Source organism: Podarcis tiliguerta, assembly GCF_965153285.1.
Source record: "Podarcis tiliguerta genome assembly, chromosome: 10".
NCBI classification, from domain to species: Eukaryota; Metazoa; Chordata; class Lepidosauria; order Squamata; family Lacertidae; genus Podarcis; species Podarcis tiliguerta.
In genome coordinates, this window is record NC_139543.1 from 57047358 (window position 1) to 57067595 (window position 20238).

General features: G+C 39.7%; 1 protein-coding gene and 1 long non-coding RNA gene across 44 annotated transcripts in view; one reads left to right on the forward strand and one right to left on the reverse strand.

Moving 5' to 3' along the window:
• CACNA1C (calcium voltage-gated channel subunit alpha1 C) overlaps window positions 1–20238 on the forward strand; it is a gene marked incomplete at its 5' end in the record, with an annotated part of 496619 nt that overhangs the window by 386505 nt on the left and 89876 nt on the right. For 25 of the 43 annotated variants that reach the window (XR_014502586.1, XR_014502587.1, XM_083401690.1 and 22 more), the window contains 5 exons: window positions 8211–8343; window positions 10512–10641; window positions 14214–14273; window positions 14415–14474; window positions 17957–18063. Coding sequence is in view for 41 of the 43 variants with exons in the window: in XM_083401690.1 (XP_083257816.1) it covers window positions 8211–8343; window positions 10512–10641; window positions 14214–14273; window positions 14415–14474; window positions 17957–18063 (490 nt within the window). The remainder of the gene's footprint in view (window positions 1–8210; window positions 8344–10511; window positions 10642–14213; window positions 14274–14414; window positions 14475–17956; window positions 18064–20238) is intronic. The other 18 variants (XM_083401706.1, XM_083401676.1, XM_083401684.1 and 15 more) reach the window with 2 other exon arrangements.
• LOC310659268 overlaps window positions 1–20238 on the reverse strand; it is a 139048-nt gene that overhangs the window by 15274 nt on the left and 103536 nt on the right. The window contains exons 4-5 of the long non-coding RNA XR_014502688.1: window positions 8913–8956; window positions 7149–7223 (exon numbers count right to left, since the gene is read on the reverse strand). This is a non-coding gene — a long non-coding RNA (uncharacterized lncRNA). The remainder of the gene's footprint in view (window positions 1–7148; window positions 7224–8912; window positions 8957–20238) is intronic.

Here is a 20238-nt window from a genome sequence, read left to right on the forward strand (position 1 = left end):
TGGTTTAGAGCTGGAAAATATAGAACCAAAGAATTGTAGAGTTAGAAGGGTCCCCAAGAGTCATCTAGTCCAAACCCTTGCAATACAGGAATCTCAGCTAAAGCATCTGTGACTGATGGCTTTTCAACTTCTGCTTAAAAACCTCCAAGGAAGGAGAGTCTACAACCTCCTGAGGGAGACTGTTCCACTGTCGAACAGCTCTTACCATCAAAAAGTTTTTCCTGGTGTTTAGTCAGGATCTCCTTTCTTGTAAATGATTTAGGAGGTGGAGGTGGCGTTAAACACCAAGGCTGCTTTGTAGTGTGTCCCTAAGATATTTGCTTCTGAGGCACAGCATCTGGGGGGTTGCCCTATATATTTGCATGTGATTTCCCCAATCATGTATATTTTGCGTATCAGCTGCTCTGTGATCATTGAACATGATGGACTCCTTATTAGCAAACCAAACCTGTGGCACTGCAGATGTGAATAATGTTTTCTCATATCACCCATCTGGAACAGCATCTGACTTTAGACCTCTTCTTGTACTCTGTCTGCATGCAGGTGCTCTTGTTAAGCCAGGCTTTTGCTACATCCAGACAACTCTGGATATCATTATTTTTATCCTGCACCAGCTATTTCAAAGCATTTTTTAAAATCTCAAGTCTTATTACCAAAGATTCTTTTCCAGATACCACCAGCCAATCTTCTAGAAATCTCTCATAGTCACCAAATCCCTCAAAACTGTTATTTTATCTGCTGCTTCAATGAGATCAATTCCTTTCTTCAACAATGTTTTTCAGCCTGCCCAACCAGATGGAAAGAGTACTCAAAGCACTCTTGGGCTTGCCTATCGGAAGGTTGGCAGTTCGAGTCCACCCAAGAGGGTGAACTCCTGTTGCTCTGTCCCAGCTCCTGCCAATCTAGCAGTTTGAAAACATTCCAGTGTGAGTAGATAAATAGGTACTACTGTGGCAGGAAGGTAAACAGTGTTTCTGTGCACTCTGGCTTCCATCACGGTGTCCCGTTGTGCCAGAAGCTGTTTAGTCATGCTGACCACATAACCTGGAAAGCTGTCTGCTGACAAACACCAGCTCCTTTGGCCTGAAATGAGATGAGTGCCGCAACCCATAGTCAAGTCTGCCTGGACTTAACCATCCAGGGGTCCTTTGCCTTTTACCTGCCCTGCTGAAGTTGTGGATAGACAAGTTTGGTTCACTGGAGTCCTTTGGGGGGGGGTTTGTGGTAATGGGAATCCTTACAAATAGGTAACCACACAGTCTTTGACTATAACTACCTTGCCCATCTGCAAGCTTTTGAGCAGGTTTCCCCATCTAAATTATGTCCAGGAAGGTCTCAGTCAGTTTTATTGCACATAGCCAAAGGCTGCCGCAATGTACACAGAATTATTTGACAATTAAAAGAAAATATACTGAATTGGTAAAAAAAGACTTAAAACATTTATATTATTAAAACATTACGTACTCTAAACAAAGCTATAAAAGTACCCCAATGTACAAATAAAAACATTAAACAATAAAATTCATAAGCTAAAATCATCACATGGTCACTAATGTTGAAAACAATATCAATTAATACAGTGTGCAATTTATACTCAGAGTTTGGTGACAAAGATAGAGCATAGCCTGAGGTAGGTAGATAGGATGAAATAAATTCATCTCCTTTACAGTTAATGGCTACCTTGGCTATATAATTTGCTCTAATTTTCCTAGCAGCAGTTGCAAAAAGTGTTACCCGCCAGGTCACATACTTATCTGTGTCTGCAAGGAGATATAACATCATATCAAGGGGGTTCTGGCCAGGGGACCCTGTCATTATAGGTACCAAAAAACTTTTTCTTCCATCATTATATAACGGACAGTGCAAGATATAATGCAAAAGGTCCTCTACTTCAGAACATCCCCTAATGCAAACACGTTCGTTTTTTGGTATGCCTCTATGTCTCCCATCTCTATAAGCAGAGCTTATTGTATTTAGTTGTAGCTCTGTAAAAGCTTTTCGAAGCTGTGCAAAAGTCAATTCATTAAAATAAGATATGTGTTCATTGGCCTCTCTAAGTTTAAAATACAATGGGGCGCATGTGGATGTGCACATAGAGTTTTGATCGTTTTTAGTTGCCACTGCCCTTATGGTTCGTTTAAAAATATTTTTCTGTGAATATAAGGGGAGTTCTTTAATCTCAGTCACTGAGAGATCATATTTGCCCATCAGTTGGGCAGCATGATGTACCCAGTTTTTAAGGGGTAATCCATTTGAGAGCTCAATCAGGCATTTTTTTGGTAGCCTAGTGTTATCCATCTGTTGAACTCTAAACCAGTAACAGAGAATTCTTTTATCTATTTGGCTCTCTATGCTCAACATGCGAGTTTCCAACCTGACCATGGCAGATTGCACGTCTTTGGGTAAACCTAAAATAACTCTTAAAAAATAATTCTGTAAGGGTTCCAGACCGGAGACCTTTGAGGTACCCCAAGCCTCTGCACCATATAAAATCTGGGCCATTGTTTTTGCTTTATACACAGATAGAGCTGGGTTGACCAGATTTCCACCTTTACATGCAGCAAATTTCAGAATAGCTTTTGCTGATTTAAAGGCTTGCAATTTAATATTGGATAGCTGTGTATTCCAAGATGCCGTTTCTGAATAAATCAATCCCAGATATTTAAACATATTTACTTGGTTTATGATGTGTTCATCCAGGTGCCAAACATGCTTTTTAGAACGCTTCCCAAATACAATGACCTGTATGTCCAGGAAGGTGTTTCTCAGTTTCCACTAAATCGCAGCTGATATTCATAGTTCAGCAACAGGACAGATGCTGCATGACATGCTTGCTTGCCATGGTCAATTATGGGTGCTTTGTTGTTGCAATATCTTCTTCTTTCGCAATCACTCGTGGCTGAATAAGATTGTCTTCCATGAACACTGTGTCAACAGTGGAGGCCAGTTCTGGATCCACATGTCCTTCCATAGTGGGGACATAGGTTTTTGGATGAGAGTTGATCACCGTGAGAGTTTGTCAAACATGCCTTCCTCTTAGCTCGTTTCTCCTTTTCACCCTGACTTTGTGCTTCTTCAAAGTCCATGACACCTTTGGTAAAGGCTGCTCGGTCCCAGCGCCTGCCAACCTAGCAGTTCGAAAGCACTCCCGGGTGCAAGTAGATAAATAGGGACCGTTTACTAGTGGGAAGGTAAACGGCGTTTCCGTGTGCGGCTCTGGCTCACCAGAGCAGCGATGTCACGCTGGCCACGTGACCCGGAAGTGTCTCCGGACAGCACTGGCCCCCAGCCTCTTGAGTGAGATGGGCGCACAACCCTAGAGTCTGTCAAGACTGGCCCGTACGGGCAGGGGTACCTTTACCTTTACCTTAAAACCTTCCTGAGTGTTAAGATCTGCTTTAAAGTTGCTGGTCATTGACTTGTCGATTTTGGAGTATATACTAGGAGAATGTAGTATCTCACAATTGTTGAATTCACTTCCCATTGAGCTTTGCCAGCCTCACCCCCACCCTCCACCCCCATCAGCTTTTAGGGGTGGTTGAAAAGCATTTTGGGATTGATTTTAATTTAGATCTATATTTTAATTATTTGCTGCATTTTAACTGATATTTATTTTATTGTAATTTTATTGTTGTTTTCTTCTTTTATTTGTAAAACTTCCTTGGGAGAACTTATTCTTAAAGGCAGGATACTTAAACTAAGGACCTTTGCAGTAGAACCTCTGGCATGCTGCTCTCTCAACCAGCGCTACAGCTTGCTTAGATAATGTAACTGCTGGCTTGACTGTCAGCTTCTCCCATTGTAACATCTCACTGCAGGTGGCTTGAAGGCGGTATATCAACTCTGGCTCCTCCATCCGAGTAACTCATTGCTCAGGTATAGGCTGAACAGTTCTCACACTACTTGTGTTGGATTTTTCACCCACCTTCAAGACTGCCTACCAGTTTCCAGGCTCAACTATCTATCAGATCAATACTTGCTTTTCTCAAGACTGCCAGCTCTGACGTAAAGCTTACCCACTGAGAATCTAACAGGAGTGCAGTGGGTATTTGTATCATTGGCCAATTTATGACATGTCTTCAGGGCTTAGGTATGTAAATGCAGCCACAGTTGAGCTCTCCATGGTAGCTGCTGCTTGCCTGGAAGTTTCTCCACTTGCATCTTATCAGCACCCACCTCTCATACCTCCAGGACTGGGATGAGGTTGAGCAGGTTCAGACTCATCATTCACTTCATTCAGTTTTTTATAAGCTCACGTTGCCCCAGTTTTCACATTAATCTTCTTTGCGCTACGTTTGATGTCTCAGCTTCAGACTGCAATGCTGCTCCAGGCATCCCCCAGCGGCAGGCCCTCCAGGCACTCATTATGCAACTCTTCAACCTGCCTCTTGGCTCTTGCAACCGCCACTAAAGAGATCTGCTATGCTGACAAGCTTCTTTTCAGCAAGAGAATCATGATGATGATGATGTATTCAATGAGAGTAGACAGAGTACTAATTTTACAATCTAGTTTACAGGCAAATTAAAGAGTTTAAGCTCTATAAGTACATACAATGAGGATGAAAGCCAGAATGATGCGAAAACCTGGAAGATAAACTCAGAGCAAAAGTAAACATTGAAAAGGCTCCATCAATATCATTATCATCATTATTAGTCAAATGTACTGCACTTCTAAGTTCCAAAGGGCTTTCCAGGCTTTCCCTTGTTCTCCTTTATTTAAGGAAGGCAATTGTGTTTTTAATATATAGGAATCATCAGAGAGAGTAGATTCTGGGTTGAATAAAGATTAACCGTAGGTATCCAAGGCTCATTTATTTGTGAAGGAATTTTTTATATTGCCATCTACCACATGTTCTCAAGGCAGGTTCCAATAACACATTACTGTACGCTTACTTCTAAAAAATAATTTTAAAATCCCTTTATTTGATAAAGACCATTTAATTAATGTTGTTCAGGGGCTCAACAAAAGAAAAATGTCTGCCCCTGATATTGGAACCCATTTGGCATTGGTGTCTATCTAATCTCAAGGACAAGAGAATTTCAAAGCTGGATCACTACCATGGGAAGAGACTGTTCTTGGTTCTAGTCAGTAAAGGTAAAGGGACCCCTGACCATTAGGTCCAGTTGTGGCCGACTTTGGGGTTGCAGTGCTCATCTCGCTTTATTGGCCGAGGGAGACGGCGTACAGCTTTTGGGTCATTTGGCCAGCATGACTAAGCCGCTTCTGGCAAACCAGAGCAGCACACGGAAACGCCATGGGTTAAACCACAAAGCCTAGGACTTGCTGATCAGAAGGTCGGCGGTTCGAATCCCCGCGACGGGGTGAGCTCCCGTTGCTCGGTCCCTGCTCCTACCAACCTAGCAGTTTGAAAGCACGTCAAAATGCAAGTAGATAAATAGGTATCCCTCCGGCGGGAAGGTAAACGGCTTTTCTGTGTGCTCCCCCCCCCCTTTCTAGTCAGTAGGTACCTGTTAATGGTGGTTCTATCAACAGGGCCTCCCTTGCAGATATCAACAAATGGGTAGGCCAATTTTGAGAGAGGCACTCTTTCAGGTAGTTGTGTTCCAAGTCATTTGGGGCATTATATATCAAAGCCAACTTCTGGGATTAGCCTCTGTGACATATAGGCACCCAGTGCATGTGCTTCAAAATTGATTTATATGTGCTTGGGCTGCCATCCTTGTCAGCACCCTTGCATCTGTCTTAGTTCCAGTCTCCAAACCAAATTCAAGGGTAGCTCTCTGTAGAGCACATAGCAGTAATCAAGCCAGGAAGTTACTAGGCCATGGATTATGGTGACTAGGCTATTCCTGTCCAGCAGCAGCCAGAGCAGGCAACAGGCACTCTGCACCCCACTAGCTATCTAAGGTTCTGGTAACAAGGTGGAATCAGTGAGTGCTCCCAACTAAGCACTTGATCCTTTAGGGCAGGGTTATCCAAACCTTTGTCTCCAGCTGTTTTTGGACACTTGGCTTTTAAAGAAGAGGCAATTTATGAACACAGAATAATCATAAAAATGAGATAGTAAAGGAAAGCTTGCTTAAGGATTGCTGTTAGGATGCCAGTGCAGACAATTAAACAAAGCTATTGTTTTGTACCATCTTTTAGTTTTTCTGTTTATCTAGATAATTACCTTAATGGCACCTGTGGAGTGTGTGCGTGTGCAAGTTTTTAAGCATCTTACTGTTGTTCTGTTCACAAACACATTAGACTTCTGGAGGTGCTTGAAATCCTCAAAGTATTTTTCCAAACCCTCCCTGTATTCCCACAGGCCATCCAGGGCCCCTTCTTGCAATTTCTTCCTTGAAGGATAGTCTCAGATCTCCACAGTGCCTGGAGCTCTCATTTTAAAGAATTTGTTTCAATAGTTTTAGTTTTTAATTCTTCTGCCTTGCCTGAATTCTAAACAAGCAACAAAATGAAGAATTTATTTCCATCTCTTTTTAGGGAAAAATGGCCATTACACCTGGTGTTGTGTGCCCTATTCACATCTAAGGGCAGGGGGTAGGGACCAGGTCAGGTGTTAACTCCATTGGGAAAAACCAATGCCCAATTTGCCCCAAAGCATTCTTCACAGCATTATTATTATATTTTCTTCCCATTATTATTATCAAATGATTACCTAAGGTTCCAGAGTAAGTTACAACAATTTAAAGTAGAACATTAAAAACAGTTTAAAAATTACAGTTGAAGATCCTAAGAACTCGCTTCTAAAAGTATTAGAAAAAATACAGGAATTTGGGCAAGTAGCAGGTTTTAAATTAAATAAAAATAAGACAAAGCTGCTAGTCAAAAACCTATCATAATCAGATAAAAAAGTATTATATCAAATCATAGAAATAGAGATTCATAAAAAAGTTAAATATTTAGGAATCTGCCTTACAAACCAAGAACATTAATATCTTTAAAGATAACTATGAAAAGATTTGAAATGAAATAAAAAGGAATCTAGAAATATGGGTTAGAATGAATTTATCATTATTAGGAAGAATTTCAGGGATTAAGATGAACATATTGCCAAAATTTTTGTTTTTGTTTCAGTCAGTGCCGGTAATAAGTAACACAGTAACTTCAAGGAATGGCAAAAGGATATCTCAAAATTTATATGGCAAGGGAAGAAACCAAGGATAAAATATAAACTACTTACTGACATTAAAGATAGAGGAGGATTTTCCCTTCCAGACTTTAAATTATCCTATGAGGCTGCTTGTGTTGCTTGGATCTGGGATTGGATTAAATTAGAAAATATGGATATATTAGATCTTGAAGGACATGACAACAGATTTGGATGGCATGCGTACTTGTGGTATGATAAAGGGAAAGTACACAAAAAATTCTATAACCATGTAATTAGATCACTTTTAAAAGTATGGGAAAGATATAGAGATTTACTAGAACAAAAGACCCCGTGGTGGCTGTCACCAACAGAAGCAACCTGAATTAAAAAAATAAATAGGAAATAAAAATGGTTCACATATAGAGATCTCTTAATAGAAATAGAAGGGAAATTAAAATTGAAAGAATTTGAAGAGTTTTGAGAACATGTAAATGATTGGCTGCAGTATCATCAATTAAATTAGGTATTTAAAGAGGATAAAAAGAAAGGATTTAGTTACACTTTATCCAGATTTCAAAGAGAAATCATAGGTGATAATACTAAATTACTGAAGAAGGTGTACAATATATTATTAGAGTGGGAAACTAAAGACAAGGAGGTAAAATGTCTAATCAAATGGGAACAAGATTTAGGACATAATATACAAATGGAAGATGGAGAGAAATTATGGAAAGTGAATTTAAAATTTACAGATTTTATAACTTTGAAACAGAATTATATGAAAATGATGTACCGTTGGTATATTGCCCCTGTAAAAATGACAAAAATGTATAGAACAAGCGCCAATAAGTGTTAGGAATACTGATTGTGTTGAATATAAAATTGTAAAACTTAATGAAAACTATTTTTTTTAAAAAGAAGATCCTTGGGGTCCCTTTCAACTCTACGATTCTACAGCTCTATGTCATGATGACGGGAGGATTTAATAGCATCCTGATAAATGCAGAAGAAAATTCCTGTTCCCTGATTATTTATTCTCTTCTATAGAGTCTACAGCATAATTAACAACAGCCTTAGCCTAGATTTTATGAGGGAAACCAGAAACCTTTTTCTGATTAATAGTATTTAAAAAGTATAAACTTTGCCTTTCAGGAGAAGAGGAGGAGGAAGAGCCTGAGATGCCTGTTGGGCCTCGTCCACGCCCAATGTCCGAATTGCACCTCAAGGAGAAAGCTGTGCCAATGCCAGAAGCCAGCGCTTTTTTCATCTTCAGCCCCAGCAACAGGTATTTTGAGGTGGCTGTTTTGTTGTTACATTTGCTAACCACGAATAGCAGATCCAAAGTCATACTTCCATAGTAGTCTGGAAAGCATGTGTTTTGTGGTGTCCTTATTCTTTAGGATAAATCTTTTCTATGCAAACCCACTGGAAATCTTCATGCTGTAGAGAAATGTCTTTCATTTGCATGAGCCTGGAAGACTTTTTATAAGAAGCAAATCATGAGGAAGATTTTGGAAATATGTAAAGGAAAAAACAAACTTACTAGTTAATAGGAACTGGGCATGCTAGTTTTCTACATGGTGGGAATATTTTGCATGGAAAAGCATTTATTGTTGTTGTTTGTTGTTGTTGTTGTTACCTGCCCTTCAGCAGATCTCAGGGCTGGTTGTAACAATTTAAAATTCAGTATTAAAAACAGTTTAAGCAATTAACAGTCACAGGAATAGTGTGGGTCCTGAAAATACACAGGAGCTCCCATCCACAGTCTGTAGTGGTATAGTCCAGGCACAGGTTTGCACCTGACATGAAAACAAGGCCTATGAAAACAAGGGTGGATATCAAAAATTACTTAACTTATTTTATCTCAATGTCTGAAGGATAAGATTGTACTTCCAACCCTGAAAAAGATCATGAATAAAATATTAGAGAACAGGAAAACTCCAGAATCATGGAAAGAAGCTTTAATAACTTTAATAGCGAAGCAGGAGCAGATTTGACCAATATTAAAAACTATAGACCAATTTCATTATTAAATTCGGATTATAAGATTTTTACAGGAATATTAGCAAACACACTTAAAATTTTTTTGATTAGAAGAATCAACGATGGCCAGGCTGGCTTCCTGCCGGGAAGACTATTATATAACACACAAGGACAGTAATCAATCTATTAGAATATTTGGAAATGAAACCGAATAAAAGAACAGCTATGTTATTAGTGGATGCCGAAAAGGCCTTTGACAACGTTTCATGGGATTTTCTACTGAAATCTATTGAGATAATGAAATTAGGTAAAAAAATAAGTTGTAGAATCAAAGCAATTTACAGCAACCTGAAAGCCAAATTAATTAGAAATAACGAAATAACAGAAACATTTAATATTGAAAAAGGTACCAGACAAGGCTGCCCATTATCGCCTCTTTTGTTTATCACCATATTATAAACATTCTTAATAGCTATAAGGCAGGGATGTCCAACAGGTCGATCGTGATCTACTGGTAGATCCCCACAAGTTTTTGGTAGATTGCGGTCGATCACTGACTCCTTTTCCTTAAGGTAAAGGTAAAGGGACCCCTGACCGTTAGGTCCAGTCGCAGACGACTCTGGGGTTGCGGTGCTCATCTTGCTTTATTGGCCAAGGGAGCCGGTGTACAGCCTCTGGGTCATGTGGCCAGCATGATTAAGCAGCTTCTGGTGAACAAGAGCAGCACACGGAAATGCCATTTACCTTCCCGCCAGAGCAGTACCTATTTATCTACTTGCACTTTTGGGCATGCTTTCGAACTCCTAGGTTGTCAGGAGCTGGGACCGAGCAATGGGAGCTCACCCCGTCATGGGGACTCAAACTGCTGACCTTCTGATCGGCAAGCCCTAGGCTCAGTGGTTTAGACCACAGCGCCACCCGCATCCCTCCTTTTCCTTACTGTCGCTAAAACTGACTCCTGCCACGCCCCCTCACTCCACCCTCCATTGTTGTATGATATCTGGAAGGGAAGGTGGAGCTTTCTCTGTGCTGCTGTTTTGATCCATAGTGACGTTTTTGTGATTGACCCCTTTGTCCCATGCCTTTAACCCCCCAGAAATTGATCCCCCAAAAAGTTTTTTTTTAAATCCCTAAAAAAACTGGGGCTTTCCATCTACCTAAAAAGAGTTCAGCAACTTTGAGCTGAACCCCCCCAAAACGGGGATAGATCACTGCTAGTTTTTAATTCTGAAAGTAGATAACAGTCTCTTGAGAGTTGTCCACCCCTGGTATAAGGAATGAACCCAAAATAAAAGGTATCAATTTGGGTAACAGATATTATAAACTCAAAGGTTTTTAAGAGGTTATTAAGTGATATTATTTGATTTATGTAGTGGTTATTATTGCATGTGTCTGTTATCTATGTATTTATTTGTATATTTGAAATAAAAAATAATACAAAAAAGATTCTCTCTCTCTTTCTCTCTGCAGGTTTCGGGTCCACTGCCACCGCATTGTTAATGATAACGTTTTCACCAACTTGATCCTCTTTTTCATCTTACTCAGCAGCATCTCTCTGGCAGCTGAGGACCCTGTCCGACATACCTCCGTTCGGAATCAAGTATGCCTCCCACCTTTCCTTGATCCTTCACAGCTTGTTGAGAATGATGTTCAGCAGCCAGTTGAGGAAAACCTATCCAATCCCCACCCCTGCCTGCACTAGCTCCATGTTTGTACAGATAAATATAGCTACATCAGTCCATGCCATTGCAGGCTGCACCCCAAATTCATTGATAAATCTCTACATTTAGAATGAATTACACAGTTGAAGCTCTCACATTTTGACTTGCCATGATTTTATGTGGCTTCTGGTATTTGGAGTTTGTTTGGGCAAGATTTATGTGGTCAAAGGGAAGCAAGGAAATGAATGAATGAACAAATGGCACAGAGATGGCAAGCAGTGGCAGGGGGTGCCCTGTCGCAAAAGAACAGGGCCCTGGGGGATTTGACATTTTTCTGCAGGGCCTGCAAGACGGAGCTATGCTGCTGGACCTTTGGTCTGGGCCCAGTCTGACCCTCTTCTTTCTATGGGACCCTGTACTTAAGTGGCCTCCTTGGCTCTTTCAATCGGCCCATATGGGACCAGCACAGGTGCCCAGGCCTGATGAACATTTAATCCCTTACTCCTATGGATACGATGTGTGGGTTCCCACTTAATTTTATTTTGTTCTTAAATGTGATTTTGAATTGTATTTTAAATCTAATCATTTGATTTTGTGTTTTTAATGCATTATATATTTGGTGTTAGCCACCCTAAGCCCAGTCTCGGCCGGGAAATAAATAAAATAATAATAATAAATATAATAATAATAATAATAATAATAATAATAATGCTCAAGTTACAAAGTTAAATGCTGGACACAAAATTTTATAATGGGCTTGCTGGTAGGCAGAATACCCACTGCTCTGACTGTATTTTCTTTTTGCTGTTTAACTCGGGGAGTGGGTATGTATATCAAACCTTGATGTATATTGCAAATAAGGAAAAGGGACATTAGGATACGGAAGTACCTTCAAAAGCATATTCCAAGATATTGCTTTTATCTTCATTGGAGTGTTCTTCTTTCTGAGTTATGCAGGACCTTACTTAAGGTCCAAAAAAGAAAAATATTGAGTTTACACTATTTACAGTGGGGAGTCAGACATGAGATTCAAAAAAGCCCGCTTTGAGTTCAGTCTGCAAAAATGTAATCAATATGATTCAGGAAGTATACGGTATGTTAATGTTTCTCTAACTGGGCTTTGGGAGGCATAACATGAAGATAGGTTTTTTTGCATTTGATATATCATATGCTACATTATTAGGGAATTTTGAATAAAATGGTAAAAGCCTAAGGAATGTTATTTAGTGGCCTAATATTAGTGCTCAGAAACTGCAGATACAATCATGCACATGGCTTAATAAATGTAAGCATTTAAAACATCAATTCTATTCCCACTTGCTTGGGAGTAAACCTAACTCAGTGGGACATCTGAATAAATATGCATAAGAACAGGCTGCAAGATTTTCCTCACCATTAAGCATAGTGCTCTCCACTGAAGCAAACTTAAAAACTATCTTTTAAAAGTAGAATAGCACAATATGATGTTTGGGTAACTGTATTGCTAAATAAGCCAGGTTGTAAACTAAAAAGCTCCCGGTGTTTTTGTGTTACATAGAAGCTGCATTCAAAATAATAAACTTTAGGTTAAAGGAAACATATCTCTAAACAGGACTATCAGAGCTGGAGATGAGGGAACAAAACAGGTTTTCACAAAATATTTGGATCCTCCCCAAAATTTGCATGAAATACCTTTTCCCCACTTCAGCAATCCCTTTATGAAAGTACAAAATACGGAACTGAAGAATAAAAGAAAAAAGTGAAAGAAGAAAAAGAGATGCATTGATTGTCATACCAGTCCAGGGGATAGAAAACAGCTGTGAACCAAGTATGACCAGAGTGTTAAACTGGATGCAATGGGATTGCTGGATCTGTGTACAGTTGTTAGAGGTCATCAGTGAATGTGGCCCATAGGAATCCAATTGTACAATCAGCATGACCTGACACCCACACAAAAAACCTTCCAATTTAATTATTGAAAGTAAATCAAAATTACATTAGAAAACATCTTGTCCTTTGAAAGATTATTCACATTTTTTAAATTACAAACGAGCAAGGAGTTCCACTTGGGCTCCATTCCCCAAGTTCTTAATACGGAGTTGTTTTGAAGCAGTACTGCATCACATGCCATAGGAATAATACAGCTTGCAATGCTGGTGAATTAGACTGACTATATACTTAAACTTTTTTAAATGTTGTAAATTATTTGCATTGTCAGGCATTTAACTTTTTACCTTTTGCACATTCAGTGAAGGAACAAAACAGGCTAGCTTTTTATCTTATTTAGAGACAGTAATTAATAGAAGGCTGCCATACATGTTTAGGCACGTCAGTCAAAAAATCACGGTCTTTTGGGGGGTCTTCCTAAAAAACGCTCAACAACTGGTTTTTACTTTTTGAAATATGGCAGCCCTAAATTAATAACTATTCTATTAGTTTAACAAAGTAGCTTCAGACTTACATGGCACTATACTAAACTGAACCTCAGTTTGCTCATCTTTAATTGCATTGGCACAGAAATGGGCACATAAAGCCTAAATTTGGGGTGAAAGATCAACTGAGTGACCCAGCCTTTCTTTCTGCCTTGGTTAACAATGACTCCCTAAAGTACCTTTGCACATGTTCTGTCCAATGGGCTTTTCATTTGTGATGAAGTTTCTGTACTTCTCTAGAGACGATAACTCTGTAAAGCTTAATCAAACTTAACAGTGAAGTTAAGCCATGAGGAACACAAACACAAATTGTACGTCTAACAATGTAGTTAACAGTATTCAGGGAACAGAAGATTTTACTCTTAACATAGAGCTCTTTTGGCATTCTCATTTGCATAATGTTGAGTAGCAGCCCCACTGTAAATCCTGGTCAGTTCAGATGGAGTGAGGATGAATATTGCAGCTTAATCTTACCCATGTTTACTCACAAGTGAGTCTCACTGGTTTGAATGGCAAGTATGCTTGGGATTGTAAACCTGATAAAATGAAAGAAAATATTTCAAGAGATGGTTCTCCAAACATTGTCTTACAGCAACATAAGCTCGATCAATAACTCTTGGGCTTTTTTGTTCTACAGAGGTGAAACATAAAGTACTTAGTATACTCTTATTGACCCTGAGAACATGATACAATTGAAAACACATTTTCTATTTATCTGCAATAGGTACTCCTACTGTAATAGGTACCTGATCGAAACTTGAGCAAAAAGTGTTAATAGGGAAAGGAGTTGCACATGTTCTGCCAGAAATCAAGTATATTTATATTATCTGATTGGAGTTTAATTTGGGAATTGTTATAAATTTCTGTTGTTTGACAGGCAAAATAGTGAAAAAAGAAACATGCCATTTAAATGTGCTGCTTGTAGCCTGATCATTGCCTTCACCAAGAAGTGTTTGTAAGCCAGCTCCTCCCTGTGCCCCCTTCCTCCTCCCCTCCAACTGAAACAGTTGTGCTTTCTGATTTTGAATTGTGTTTTGCTTTTGCAGTGGTCACTCACAGATCTCCACTCCCCCTGCCCCTTATTCCCTTTTGTTTTACAGATTCTCTTTTATTTTGATATATTTTTTACTGTCATTTTCACCATTGAAATTGCTCTGAAGGTAAAGTCCCCATCTTCTCTTCCATTATCTTCTCACTCATGAGCCCACTAGTTCTCTGCTGCTATTTGTCGCTAACACACACGTCTGTTTTTGTCTTGGCCACGCTCAGTAACCACTAACCCAACTGTGCTTATTTTTCAGATCCTAGGCAATGCAGATTATGTCTTCACTAGTATCTTTACATTAGAAATTATTCTTAAGGTAACCAATCTGAGCAATACACTTCTCTCTCTTGCTTTTGCTTTGTCTTTTGTACCGCTTTAAATCCCTAGTGTGATCTCCACAGACAGGTCATACTTCCTAGCTCAGCAGTAACTGTATGTGCTTTCAAAAATGGCTCCATTTTAATATTAAAGTCCCATTGGTTCATATAATTGTTTAGTCCCTTGCCATGTATAATTAACCCCAAAAAGGTCTTATGGCATGGAACACAGTATGTATTCACCACTCTTGGCAGTAATACCTGCTTATCCCAGTGGAAAAAGATGATTTTTTCTGGTGAGTTTTCCTTGTGCAGAACTTACACAAAACAATATGTTTTACAAGAAACATACTGTATAGGCCATAAATAGTCCCTTCTCTCACTGCAGACTATTTGGCATCCATACTATTTTGTGCTCTTCTGTTTTAGGTAGGAGTAGGTAACAGAATATCTACACAACACTATAGGCCTACCAACATTCCTAGCCAAAATTTGTGCACCTCAAATGATTGATCCACTAATGTTTGCCTGGAACTGCAAAAATGGGAGGGAGGAATTACCAAGTTCCTGGCAAGCCAGTTAATGGCTGGTGAGCTGCGTTCCGTTCTAGATTGGTCAGGCCCTTAATGGAGGAGCAGAGGAAAGCTGGTCACTAGAAAGCTGGTCATTAAGAGTCAAATTACACATTACATCCCCAATTGCTTCTTTTCCTAGGGAAAACACCTTCAGGAATGGGGAATTTTCCACAGAAAAGCAGGAAGGGGTATTTAACCCTTACCCTGCCTGCTACTTTTCTACTGCAATGTACAATATATATATCCTTGCAAAAACTCCTTTGGGTACTTGCATGAGGGTGAAGTGGTTTGGAGTGTTGCACTGGTTAACTACTCCTTCCCCACCCACCACCACAGTTTCTCTGCAGTAATTCACCTATGACTCCTCTATGATGTTAGATGTGCTCCTTAGTGACCATAATATGGAACCTTTAAACCTAGAGAAAATAGCATTGAATTGCTTCTGTTGCCACTCACTGTATGTGACAATTCCCTAATCCACTCAGACATTTTAGTACCTACTGGTTAAATTGTGAAGTTGGAACTTAACTTTAGAGTCTGCTTCTTAAAAAGACCTGTTCCTTAAATGCATAATTTACTTTTCAAGTCTATGTTGCCTCATTTCAGTTAATAATTGCACCTGTGTTATTTCCCCCAGGGTGAAACCTAACCCAAGAGGCTACTTGACAATACACCAAAACATTTAGATACAAAGTAGACTGCAGAGAAAATAAATATAAGCTCCCTTACACTTTGCATTCATTTAATATTTTAAAAATAACTAAGGAACACTTTGTCTTTCTTAATGTATAGGTCTACCCATTAAATTCTGACATAGATCTACAAACAGCAAAGAAGAATATCATACTCCTCATTCCTTCTACTAATTTACACAGGCACTGTTCAAACACTTACTACTCTGGGCATAACTACACATTAATTGTTAATATTAAACGCAAATCATGACTGGGAAGGGAAAGGTTAAACCTTCCCACCCCATGTGCTGAAAATCCCCTTGCCACTTTGTATTGATTAAAAAACTTGAGATGACACAGTACCCGACACAATTAACAAATTGAATTGTGTCGTTAGGCCTTCTCCTATCACATAGGTACATTCACTGTGTCAGTACTGACTATACAAACACAATTAACTATGGAAAGGTCATACGTGTATAAAACAAATTCCCCAATTGCAAGTTGCCTATTTATCCCACAGGGATTAGATTATCAACTTCCATGCTTTCCTCTAAAGATACCAGTTAATTGTAAAGAAAAATTCCAATGGCAATACTGCCTTAAACAAAAGCTGCAACCAAGTTATGCAGCAATTTGCTATGCCAATGAATTTCTTGGCAGGGATAGATAAACACACCTTGTATGGTACTGAAACTCAACAGAGCTCCCCATTCTGATTTCAATGGTGTCTCCTCCTTTCCTTTAAGATTGCCATGCAAAATCAAGCCCTAAGAAGCATCTTTACTACCTTTGTTATGGCAAGAACCCCCCTTCCCCCAACCAACTATATATTTTTATATAAATTCTACTCAAAGAGCAGAGTTTATACTTCCTTTCTAATTTCTGTGTAATAGATCAGTAATCAGTTCTTCCTGATGTGATTTGGTTTTTGATGACTTTATATTTAATTTATTCCCTACCCCATCAGCACAACTTTGATAAGAACTGGCTGGGTTTTGCTAGGCTTTCTGGCCTGAAAATACCCAGGGTTTGTTGCAGGAATTCAGGAATGCAGCAAAGGTGGTTGGTTCTTCACATTCCAATGAGTGTTCTTGTATGACCATTCTTATTTCTGATGTATATATTCAAACATAAGGGGGTCACACTGGAGTCTGTTTTGCAGGTAATGTTTTCCTTATTGCAATCAGTCATGGCTTTCTATATATTTCTAGCTATATCTTTATATATGAACAATAAACTTACCCAACAAATTAACTGTTTAGTCTTTTGGGTTTGCCATGGTCCAATAGATAAATGCAAAATAAGCAGACAAAAAAGCCAGGGATACAGCTACTTCCAGTTACCAAATGGATGATCTAAAAATGAAGAGGGGACTCAGGAATATAATTGCTATAGTTATAGATTATGTGCATGTCTTTACCTGCTGAAGCATACATAAGGAAGAGTATGACTTTTTGCTCTCTAGAGGAAAATGTTACTTGAAAAAGCTATCATTGGAGAGCTCAGTTCTGATCTGATCTAGATAACACTTCTCAACCACTATTTTAAGTGTTCCAAAACTGGGAGAGGTTGCAAATTTTGCTTCAGACCCATCTCAGTTATCACTGTTTGTAAATACCAATGTAAAGATCCTTTTTTTTGCAGGCAGGAGGTAGCCTTTGTGATACTAGTATTAAGAGAAGTAATCTAATTTGTATTGAGCTATATTGTCAAAACTATAATAATAAGACAGGAGCAGGGATTTAATACTCAATTCAGCCTGAATGAGTAATGCTTTAAAAAATGACAGCCTTGCTAAAAACTGCTAGGTCCTCGATCTAGTAGGCCTCTCTTGGGAAAGAGTTTCACAGTGATGGGACCACTCTGAAAAAAAACCCTTCATCTTGCTATCATTAGTCTAACTTCCACCAAAGAAAGTACACAGAGGAAGATAAAAGTAAATGATAATATGTGGAGCTGCTTACATGGGAGAATGTAATTTCCAGTCTCTGTAATTTCCAATATGCAATGTAACAACCAAGGGCTGGACACTTTGCAACCTCTCCTTACCTATGTTCCCCCCCTGAAAACTATCTCTTCTTTTCACCTCTTTTTTAATGAAACTTTGCACTTAAAACCTTGCACTATTCTGCAGTGTTACATTACTCCTTCCTCTGCCTGCTCTAAGCAAGAACTTGTGGCAAGCGCTAACAGCAAAGTTTGTTTGTGTCTCCATGTGATTGCCTGCAGATGACTGCTTATGGAGCTTTCCTTCACAAAGGCTCCTTCTGCAGGAACTACTTCAACATCCTGGACCTGCTGGTGGTTAGCGTTTCTCTCATCTCCTTTGGGATCCAGTGAGTGAGCTATTTTCAGCTGGGAAAATCTAGTGTTTATAAAGAGTGGGGAAGGGGATATGGAACGAAGGGAAAAGTCAATAAAAAAAGGAAACAGACACACCTCACTAGGGAGGATGTTCTACAACCGCATCACTGAAAAGGGTCTGTCTCGGGGCAACACCAACCAGGCAGCCCCCAGTGGCAGCAGCACCAACAAGGCCCTGTCTGCTATTCATAAGTTCCTTGTTGGGGAAAGCACTCTTTTAGGTACTTGAGTCCCAAGCTGTCTAGTTTCTTATACACATTGAATATGACCCAGTAGCTCAGTAGCAGAGCTTTCAGGACAGGTGTCACATGGTCCCATCATGAGAGCCAGTGTGGTGTAGTGGTTAAGAGCGGTAGTCTCGTAATCTGGGGAACCGGGTTTGTGTCTCCGCTCCTCCACATGCAGCTGCTGGGTGACCTTGGGCCAGTCACACTTCTTTGAAGTCTCTCAGCCCCACTCACCTCACAGAGTGTTTGTTGTGGGGGAGGAAGGGAAAGGAGAATGTTAGCTGCTTTGAGACTCCTGAAGGTGAGTGAAAGGCGGGATATCAAATCCAAACTCCTCCTCCTCCTCATGTTGCCCCAATTACCAACCAATTACTGCACTAGCTGCAGCGTCTTGACCATCTTCAAGGGCAACCCTAAGTAGAGTGCATTACAGTAGTCCAGGCAGGAGGTACCAGAGCATGGATAACCGAGGTCAAGCTATCATCATCCAGGAACAGACTTAGTTGGCAAATCTGCCTAAGCTGGGCAAAAGCATGCCTAGTCACAGAAGCTGCTTGAGACTCCATTGGCAATCTGGAATACAGGAGTATTCCCAGAGTGCAAACCTGTTTCTTAAAGGGAAGTTCAACCCTTCCCAGAACAGTTTTACATCAGACATGAGAACCACTTACACAAAGCACTTCTGGCTTACCAGGATTCAGCCTCATTTTTTTGGCCACTATCCAGTCCATCACTGCTTCCAGACACCTGTCCGACACCTTCATAGCCTCTCCTGATTCTGATGAAATGGGCAGATAAGAGTTCCTTGTCATCAGTTTACTTATGGCACCATGCTCCAAATCACTGTATGACACCTAGATGTTGAATTGCTCTGTGTGTGGGGGGGGGGGGGTGTAGCAGTGTAGCCAGCACCAGGCATCGAAAGAAAGCAGGTGCACAGCAATTTTATCTCTTCCTATTTATTTAAGCATAGGTTATTTGTACTGTGACACCAGGACTCCACAATACTTTCATATTTTTGCAGTTTTAAGGTTCAGGCTGTGATTGCTGTGCTAAACCTTTGCTCAGTTCCACAAAAACAGCATAAGTAGAAAGTATGTGGGAATGGCTACCTCACAAATAAGTGACATCAGTGTAGCACATTGCCATAGTGCCATAGTGTATTGAAGGTGATAGTGGGGCAGGGGAGGAACATTCCTTATATGTTTTGGGATAGCTGCTGGAACAGATTGCTTCTTTTGCCATGTGTCATGGCAAAATATTTTGGGAGTGCAAATAATTATAAATGCACAATAAAAAGGATGTCTGGCAAAAGTCCCAAATCAGCTAAATAACACACTTATGCAAGACCTCAGTATTATGTTTTTATATGTGTTGGAAGCCATACAGAGTGGCTTGGGAAACCCAGACAGATGAGCAATGTCTTCTTCTTTCTTATTTATTTATTTATTTATTTATTTATAAAATGGAAATAGATATTACCCCCTTCTCCATTTTTTTCATTGTGCAAAATGGCAACTAAAGCTTACATTTCCTTTTTGCGTTTTTGTGAATTTTTAAAAAAGCTGTACAGCCTCATGCATGTACACCTGCAGGCATGTTCAGAACAGAAGAAGCCACTGGAGAGCATGGGAGGAGTGACTGAGGGGAGTGGGGGAACCCACATTCCAGATACATTCTGCCAAGCTCCTTCCACTGGTGTGGACAGCAAGTGGCAAAATACCAATGCATATCCATGACTGAAAAAAATGGGAATGTGTGGAAGCTAACATATGAAATGTGCACACAGAAAAACCAGACCTTCACAACCCATTTGCAATATAAAAACCCCATCTGAAAGCACACTTAGCTGCAATAAGACTTGCAAACTAGGGGTTTGGACCCAAAGCTTCATGGAAAATGTGGGTGTTGAGGAAGGTT